At 43.7% G+C, this 9384-nt stretch overlaps 1 protein-coding gene across 1 annotated transcript in view; it reads left to right on the top strand.

Moving 5' to 3' along the window:
- The window catches only part of SLC6A4 (solute carrier family 6 (neurotransmitter transporter), member 4), a 26308-nt gene extending 18580 nt beyond the window's left edge, over positions 1-7728 (top strand). Inside the window, exons 13-14 of the mRNA XM_011990380.1 lie at positions 2180-2347; positions 6953-7728. Of these exons, the coding sequence (XP_011845770.1) occupies positions 2180-2347; positions 6953-7027 (243 nt within the window). The 3' untranslated portion in view covers positions 7028-7728. The remainder of the gene's footprint in view (positions 1-2179; positions 2348-6952) is intronic.
- The last annotated feature ends 1656 nt before the right edge of the window (positions 7729-9384 follow it).

The following is a 9384-nucleotide window of genomic DNA, read 5'->3' as shown; positions in this document are numbered from 1 at the left end:
GTATTTTTTAGTAGAGACGGGGTTTCACCGTGTTAGCCAGGATGGTCTCGATCTCCTGACCTCGTGATCCGCCCGTCTCGGCCTCCCAAAGTGCTGGGAATACAGGCTTGAGCCACCGCGCCCGGCCTTTATTTGTTTTTCAAAGGAAGAAGAGTCATTGGATTAATTCCTTGAGGGCAGAAAGATTGTTTGTTTGTTTGTGTGTTTACTTCCATATTTATTCCCCCCACAGTGAGGAAATGATGTCTAGGGAGACGTGAAGGCAAGTAAAACATTCACTGTGGGTATAAAATTTAAGAAGGCACCAAAGAGCTCAGTACTCATGATGAATATTATTTTAATGTAATATTTTTTAAAAATACAAATTAATTCTGAAAGATCCATGATTAACAAAATATCAACATTTTCAATAAACACAGGGGCCAGCCCTGTACTTGTACGTCTTACCTCACTCGCTTTACCCTAACCTGGCCTGTTAGATCCTGTCTTTTAAAAAACTGTAATAAAATATTATTTATTTTGATTTTGGCTCCCGCTTAAATGTTGTGCCTGAGGTGAGTGCCTCCATGTGCTCTGGGACTTGAGTCTGTTCATTTCTGTCAGTTTCTGGCTGTCAGACTGGGTAAACTCTTGGTACACAGTCATTGCGTTTCTTTGCCCAGTAAAACCCACGTGCAGCTTTGGATGTGGGCGCGTTGCTCACAATTCCCATGATGTTTGCCATACTCACCCCCTCTACAGCCAACTGCCGTAGTGCCTGATTGAGAGAGGCACATCTGTCTTCCGCTTTTGCGTTTACTTAACAGGTCCCCTGCTTTGGGCTTCTTAAGGCTGCTTTAGGTAAACAACAAGTAGCTTACTAAAAATATTCTTTTTCACTGCAGCCAAGTTGAAGGAAAGAAAATATTGTGCATGAGTAGAAGCCAGGATGTGTGAGGGGGTTTCTGAAGTAGCACTTGCCCCAGCCAGAGGTCGAGCCCCCGACGACTGAGTGGGATTCCATACACATTAGGAGACAATTAGCCGGGATGACTCCTAACTACATCCTCCTTCCCTGTTCCCAATCTTCCTCCGTAGCCGGCTCTGGGGATGAGGAGCGTGGGTTAGGAGGAAGGTTTGCAATTGACCAGGCTCCTGTTTTGAAGGCTTCCTCCTAGACTTAAGACAGCACCGCTCAGAGGATGGATGTGTGTTTAGCAATTTCCCATTTTATTACCTGCAGACAGAGAAAAAAAAGATATAAATAGATGTTTAACCACACAAATAATTTACATTACTGTCTTCTTTATGACTATGAAATAATAAAATACAATTAAATCAAGAGCAATAACGATTTCGGCACAGTGGTACTAAGCAAAATATGGAAACCAATGAAATAAGAAAACTCATAAAACGGGTGTTGGGAGCACACTGTGAAATTTTTCTTGGTCAAAATTCTCACAGTATGTTCAAGTGAAAGGTGTATTAAGCTGCTTTTTTTCCTTCCATAATTCCTTTCACGATGAGTACCTGTGGCAGGCAGTCATTCACTGCTGAGATGCCTAGCGGCAGAGCTATCTTTCTTGAAATCCCAGGCGATGAAGCTTAATGCAGAAGGCAGAGAGCTCAAGAAAATGAGAGAAGGAGCACACCCCCAGGAGCCTGAGTCCTCTCTGGGTCTTGAGAACCTTCTTATCTTTCCTGGACATCAGGCACCTTCCGTCTGACCAAAAACAACCACAGCCAGAAACGCAAGGCAATGAAAACAAAGCAGAGGAAGCCCGGGGCCTGGCGGGGGCTACAGAGAGGTCACCCAGTTTATTCGTCTGCCTTCTGGCAAGACAAGGCCCAAATCACTCTCAAGATTGCCAGTCTCTTCGCCTGGGCAGAGGCCCGTCCTGAAGTGGGAGCTGCAGGCTCCCTGACTGTAGGGGCAGCTGTAGGGCTACTGCAACATCCCCCTATAGGAAGTGAGGGCTGGGGAGGAAAATCAGGGAAAGCACCTGGCTGGTTTAGTCTTGCAGCTTGGGTACAGAGGCTGGTAATTCTGTGTGTCAGAGTTCAATCCAGGATATATCACATCTTGGGAATTTCCTGAAAGTATCTTACCTTTAGCGTTTGGTGTTTATGGTATCGGAAATGTCTCTATCTGCGTGGGTATTGTTAAGGTTTTTAATGTTTCTTGGAATTTCTGTTTTAGTTCATCATTTGCAGTTTTCTGATGAGCCCGCCACAGCTACGACTTTTCCAATATAATTATCCCCACTGGAGTATCATCTTGGGTTACTGCATAGGAACCTCATCTTTCGTCTGCATCCCCACATACATAGCTTATCGGCTGATCAGCACTCCAGGGACATTTAAGGAGGTACGTGCTAGTTAGTGTGTATATGTGTGTGTTCAGACTGCTAATTGTTCTGGGAGAAAAGGATTCTCTTGTTATCCTCTATTCAAAATGAGATTCACCAGGAGGCACGCAACCCTATATATGTATGTACCTGTGCCATAGCAAAGACCTCTCATGGCTGTCACTGTCATCTTAAGGCATCTCCCAAAGCCTCAAGTGCAAGGGTAAAAGAGTGAGCTGATCATTTGGGTGCACCAGAGCATTCAGCTTGGGCTATGCGTAGGTTTTCAAACTTGTCAGGCAACTCCCCTGCCTCCTGCTTGCCACTGGCCATGGACATCAGATCTGTGATGTCTGGAGCAATACATAAATCTTGAGTGGCGATTGTGGTGGGAAATGTCCATGGTGACTTTTCTAACAGCAATGTGACAAGTACTATTTTGAAAATCATCACAAAATAAGGATGTTGCAACAGTATCATAGTTTTAGCTCAAAATTGTTAGCTATCTAACAATAGCATAATTTTAGCTCAAACCATTGGAGTAAAAATGTTTTGCCAGGATAGCAAGATTCATTTCAGCAATGAATGCGCTGTAGAAACGTTAATGACAGTACCTTACAATTTGTATGAGTGCCATTTTCAAAGCATCTGCATGTCAAGTATCCTATTCTGTTATCAGAGTACCTTGGGAGGTAAACAAGCAGGCATTATTATCAGACAAGGACACGGAGGTGGGGAATAATCCTCTCGAAGTTTCCTTATTTCCAGCCGGGCACGGTGGCTCACACCTGTAATTCCAGCATTTTAGGAGGCCAAGGCGGGAAGATCACTTGAGGTCAGGAGTTCAAGACCAGCCTGGCCAACATGGTGAAACCCTGTCTTTACTAAAATTACAAAAATTAGCTGGGCATGGTGGCACTGACCTGTAGTCCCAGCTACTCAGCATAATCTATAATAGCCTGAGACCAGGGGTGGGCTAATTTGAGATCTTACAGCAAAATTTAGACATGAGACCATCACAGTAGTCATCCCAAGACATTTCATAAGAAATGAGAAGCAAGAGAACACAGGCAATTAAACATCAGCTCTTTCTTTTCTTTCAGACAAGGTCTCACTCTGTACCCCAGGCTGGAGTGCAGTGGTGTAATCATGGCTTACTGCAGCCTCAAACTCCTGGGCGCAGGGGATCCTTTCACCTCAGCCTCCTGAGTAGCTGGGACTATAGGCGCCTGGCCAATTTTTCAAATTTTTAATGGAAACAAGGTCTCACTGTGTTGCCCAGGCTGGTCTCAAACTCCTGAGCTTAATCCTCCTGCCTCAGCTTCCCAAAGTACTGGGATTGCCGGCATGAGCCACTGCACCCGGCCAAACATCAGCCCTTTCTGAGAACAACTGGGTTCACTTCTTTTTGGAAACAGGAAAACTGAATTCTGGGTGAACAGAACTCTGAGCTCTGTAGTTACTAATTTCCTAGAGCCAAAGCAGCCCTCTCGTGACTGCACTCCCCGCAAAGAGCCTTGAGCCCCCGTGCTGCTTCCTGCACACTCTCTTACCCAGAGTCACTGAACGCATTCCTTCCGGTCGTCCGTCATGGCAGTTGTGATGGTCTATGAGCTCTGTTGCTTCAAATCCAGAGGCCAAGGTTGGAGGTGGGAACCGTGTTAGGTTAGTAAATGTCAGGATTCTTCAGTCACAGGCTACACCTCAGATCCTGGCCATCTTTCTCACAAATTTCCCCAGTTGGCCACAAGGGAATGCCACCCAAAAGTGTGTCACTAACAGAGCTCAGATCCGTTAGCAGTAGAGGTAAGACTAATTGTAGGTAGGGCAGTCTTCATGAGGGACCACCAGACGGGGAGCAGTGGTTACCCGGAAGCAGTGTGGTACATACACCCTGTCAGTGCGGACCATGGAAAAGGCCCTAGTCGGCTCTGGCAGACACTCATCTTATCTGGGCCTCGGTTTCCTCATCTTTCAAATGTGCTCATTCGATCATATTAACATTTCCCAAAGTGTGTTCCAGGGGCTGTCACAGGTATTATTGCTGGAGAAAAAGTTTATGTAGTCAGGTAATTTTTGGAGACGCTGGACTAAGGCAAGTTAAACAGGTTTCTTGGCTGGGCATGGTGGCTCACACCTGTAATCCCAGCACTTGGCAGGCCAAGGTGGATGGGTCACCTGAGGTCAGGAGTTCAAAACCAGCCTGGCCAACATGGTAAAACCCCGTCTCTACTAAAAATGCAAAAATTAGCTGGGCGTGGTGGCGAGCACCTGTAGTTCCAGCTTCTCGGGAGGCTGAGGCGTGGGAATTGCTTGAGCCTGAGAGGCAGAGATTGCAGTGAGCTGAGATCATCGAGCCACTGCACTCCACCCTGGGCAACAGAGTGAGACTCTGTCTCAAAAAAATTAAATAAATAAATAAACGGGTTTGTTTACCTCAGGACTTCTCAAAAAAACTTCTCAAAAATATGCCCATGTGCATGTTTAATCTCTGAGAATAAAGCATTGCTGTGTTTTTTTTTGCCAAAGGTCTAGAATTCTTCACAATTCTTTATGAATACCAGACTTGCTGGTCTGTAACTTTCTGTCTGTGAGGGAGGGAAGCCTCATATTAAATCCTTTCGGGCCCTGGCCATATGCAAGGTTGGCGTTTGTGGAGTGAGCCACCGCTTACTGGTGTAATTTGAAGGCTATCACACATACCCACAGCCTGGAAGTCTCGTGTTGGAGTCATCCACTGGCTTAGGTCATTTTTGCAGAAACTACTAATAATCCACACAAAGATACTGGAAAATGGTCCCTAATGAGTACACGTTTATGAAGATATCAAGAGGAATCCATTTCTTACGTTAACTTGTTATCATCTTGCAGAAGGCCAGGGCCTGGCAAATTTTGAGAGCAGCAGTGGCCTGGCAACTAGAATACTGACAAAGTAAGGAAAACAGACGTGGGCCTGGCATCCTGGGTGGTCAGTCACCAACAGGGCGGCAGACCATGTGGGTAGGTTAGGGCACAAAAGCCAAGTGTTTGACTTTACAACATTGTTCATTGCTGGCCTTGTCCCACCAAATACCTCGGTGATCTCTTCTCTCTCTGAGCTGTGGTGATAGCTCCACTTAAGACAAGTTCTAGGAGTCGAGCATGGTACCATGCACCTGTAGCTCCAGCTACTTGGGAGGCTGGGGCAGGAGGATCCCTTGAGCCCAGGGGTTCAAGACTGCAGTGAGGCATGATTGTGCCACTGCACTCCAGCCTGGGCATCAGAGCAAGATCCTGACTCTAAAAAAAAAAAAAAAAAAAAGGTTCGTTATAGTGATCTCTGTCTAGTTCTCAACTAACAAGTCATCATTCTGTTGAGTCAGGCATAGTTCACATGTTAATCTGTGGGAATGTGTGCCTTCTGAAAGGCTGCTTTCCGTGACTCGGCATGCTCTGGCAGCTGATAAGCCCTGCAATGACTCCTTTTAAAACGGATTTCTAGTGAGAGTTCAGTGCGCAGATACTAAGGTCATGAGGAGCATAAAATGTGCAATTTTGTGCATTTTGCCCTATAGTGCATTTCATTAACTGTAGGACTGGAACTTTTTGAATTTTATAGGCCCTATTCCTTAAACAGCAAACTCCCAGAAAGAGAAAATAGAAAAGCTTGAAGGCGTCTCCAGACGTTTTCAGTCCAAAATAAAAATGACAGGAGCAGAACTTCGCCTAAAGATCAGTAAATCAAAGGATGCTTTGAGATCCAAATTGTCTGCTTATGATACATACAGACTTTTGGCCAAAAAAGATTTTATTAAGCCACTTAATAAAGATTTTTCGAAGCCTCTGCAGGCAGTGCTGCTGTTTTTTTTTCTCCATATCCCTGAGCTGCTTTTTGCCACTCTGATGCTGAGTTTTACAAGGCAGGTTGTATATTTCATACTTAAGCCTAAGTATGTTTCGGATCCATCTTAAAGCTTCTGTGTACCTCAGCTGTTTCTATAGTAGACCTTCTCAGCCACTTCTCTGTGATGAGTACTACATCAACACAATGTTGCATTAGAAGTGATGATTTCAATCATCGCATCTTTTACAATTTAACTATGTGATAATTTACACTCTTGTATGAACTAACCAGTTTTGCTTTACAGGTGAATTCATTAAATTAGTAACATCCTGGCTGTTACAGTGGCTGATAGCACTGGGCACTATGGCTGCAGTGTGTCTGCAGGGGACAAGGAGCCTGGGTGAGGGGATGGGGACCAAAACCCAGCAATTGCTCTGCTCCCCAAGCCCTGTGTGGCCGCAGAAGCCTCCTCTGTCCAGAGAAAAGTGTACCCTTTCCCAAGTCCTTCAAAAGCGTGTTATTGGCCATCAGAGATTCTATTGAAGGCTCATCATTTTCTTCCATTAGTGTTATAATGATTTTCTTAGTTTACAGATGCGTATAGTTCCTAAATATATCATTTTAATTCATATTTGAGAGTAAATAAATTGGGAATTCTTTTCCTAAGGAAAGTCAAATTCCAACTCGCTGTTAGATGTTATTGAAGTGTTATTTAAGCTTTGTTTTAATATTAATGTTGACTATTTTTGCAAGTTTTAAAAATTACAAGAACGTTTATAACGTTGTATTTTCTTCCCAATAGCGTATTATTAAAAGTATCACCCCAGAAACACCAACAGAAATTCCTTGTGGGGACATCCGCTTGAATGCTGTGTAACACACTCAATGAGAGGCAAAAGGCTTCCCCACAACCTCCTCCTCCAGTTCTGACGAGCCACGCCTGCCTTGTCCCCTCCAAGTGGATGAGTTTCCAGCTAAGCCTGATGATGGAAAGGGCCTTCTCTACAGGGACACAGTTCCAAGAGACGATGGTGCCCAGACTCAAGGCCTCCAGCCACTCATTTCCATGGACTCCCCTGGACATATTCCCACGGTAGACTGTGACGCAGCTGAGCCGGCCTGTTGTGGACGTGCGAGGATGTGAATGGAGGTGATGAAAAGCACCCTATCAGTTAGGATTAGGTTTAGAATCAAGTCTGTGAAAGTCTCCTGTATCATTTCTTGGTATGATCACTGCTATCTGATACCTGTTTGCTTCTGAAGTTTTCACTGTTCATGAATACGTAAACTGAGTAGGAGAGAACAGGGATGCTATCTCACTAGCCATATATTTTCTGAGTAGCATACAGAATTTTATTGCTGGAATCTACTAGAACCTTCTAATCCGTGTGCTGCTGTGGTGTCAGGAAAGGAAGATGTAAGAAGCTAAAATGAAAAATAATGTGTCCATGTAAGCATGTGAGTCTGTGTATATTGTTGTTTCAGTGTATTCTTATCTCTAGTCCAATACTTTGGGCCCATTACAATTATATGAATTTCCCCAAATTTTTCTTACATTAACAAATTCTACCGACTCAATTGTGTATGGAGGTTATTATTTGAAGGGTACAATCACTACTACATGCTCTGCCACCCACTCCTTTTCCAGCGACACTGCTTGGCCCACAACTTTCCTTTACGGGCCAGCCTCTGGCGTTTGCTGCACCTCATTGCCACCTTCCTGTCTCTCTGTGCTAAACATTCACAACAGTGTTCCACAGGCAGATCTGGCCTATTTCATTAGTCACTGTGGCTTGGCTGTGAAGTACATTGTAGGTGGACCTTGTCGCATGCCCCTTCAGTGTTTACCTGACCTTCTGGTTTAAGCTTTGTCTGCCTTACGCGACTGAGTGTGACCGTCCAGGTTGCTTTGCTAGGTGAAGAGAGGAGAGAAAATCAGATTCTTGCTTAGCCCTGGGGCATACAGATCTGGCACCCTAACCTAAACCAAGGCATCTTCACTCCAAGAGCAACTGGAGAGTCTAGGTTAGCCTTACATGGACCTCACCACTTACTGGCAGTCACAATTGTGAGCCCTCCAGAGAATTTTTAAGATTGAGTCTAAGTAAGGCTGCTTGGGAAGTGGTCAGCTCCGTAAATCACCTTTCATTTCACATAAAGCCCTTAACATAGATAGGTAAATTTGGCCTTTGGTGGCTCGTGACTCTCAGAGGCATAGGTAGAGGAGCAAATTAACATTTGTAGCATGGGAATTCCTTATCAGAATTTTGAGGGGAATAAATCCTCATCAGAGACAAAAGGACTTCATCATCTGGCCGCCTATCATTTCAGTTCTGTGTATAAATGAAATTTAATTCTAACAACCTTATAAAAAGAAGGTCCAGACAGCAGAGGAAACGTCCTGTCCAATTCTAGGTTTTTCTCCCTGGGCCCCCTTTCCCCAGCCTTGTCTACCCTGGCCTGCTTCCTGCATTCTCTCCATGCCCTGCTATTTCTGATTCTTTGCTTCTCCTAGTGAGATACTTTCCTTATATGATAGCTGCTGAGACGTTTCCCAGAATACTAGAGGAAAAGAAGAGGGGAATTTAGAAATGTCCCTCACTGACCTAACTCCATTATCTTCACTCTTTCATTCTTCCTGCCGCCTCATGCCCATTCTCTTTACCGTGTAGCACGCTGAAAAGAAGGAAGTGATCTAAATGCCAGCATATTCAGTGGTAAATATTAGTTGGGGCAAAAGAAAAACCGTGATTACTTTTGCACCAACCTAATAGCTTTGCACATTTTAAGAACTTGCTTTATGAAGATATTCAGCTATGGATTCTCTGCACCCCACATACTTAGACATTGTTCAAATATGCTACTTTAAAAAAAAACACCTTTTCAAACAGAATTAGAGTTTTGCCAAACCTGGTATTAAGGGAATTGTGCAGGAGCTTTGAAAGTTTTCAAACTTTATTAAACTAAAATAAATAAATAAATAAAAATCTCTGTCTGTTCTGCATAGTATGCATTTATTTGACCCCTATTTATCACTACTACTACGTTTTGTTTTTTTTTAATTTAAGAGTAGGTAGGTGGATTTTAAAATAATATTTTAAAGACCTTTTACATCTATATGTAGCATTTATAAAAAAACAAAAACTAAAAATAGAATTGAATTGTAACATTATTTAAGGACTGAAGTTAATTTTTTTTTCTTGTAATTGTATCAGTAAGAAATACACAAGAGGC

The sequence above is a fragment of the Mandrillus leucophaeus genome, unplaced genomic scaffold (assembly GCF_000951045.1).
Source record: "Mandrillus leucophaeus isolate KB7577 unplaced genomic scaffold, Mleu.le_1.0 Scaffold379, whole genome shotgun sequence".
Lineage (NCBI taxonomy): Eukaryota > Metazoa > Chordata > Mammalia > Primates > Cercopithecidae > Mandrillus > Mandrillus leucophaeus.
This window is presented reverse-complemented; position numbering and strand designations above follow the sequence as displayed.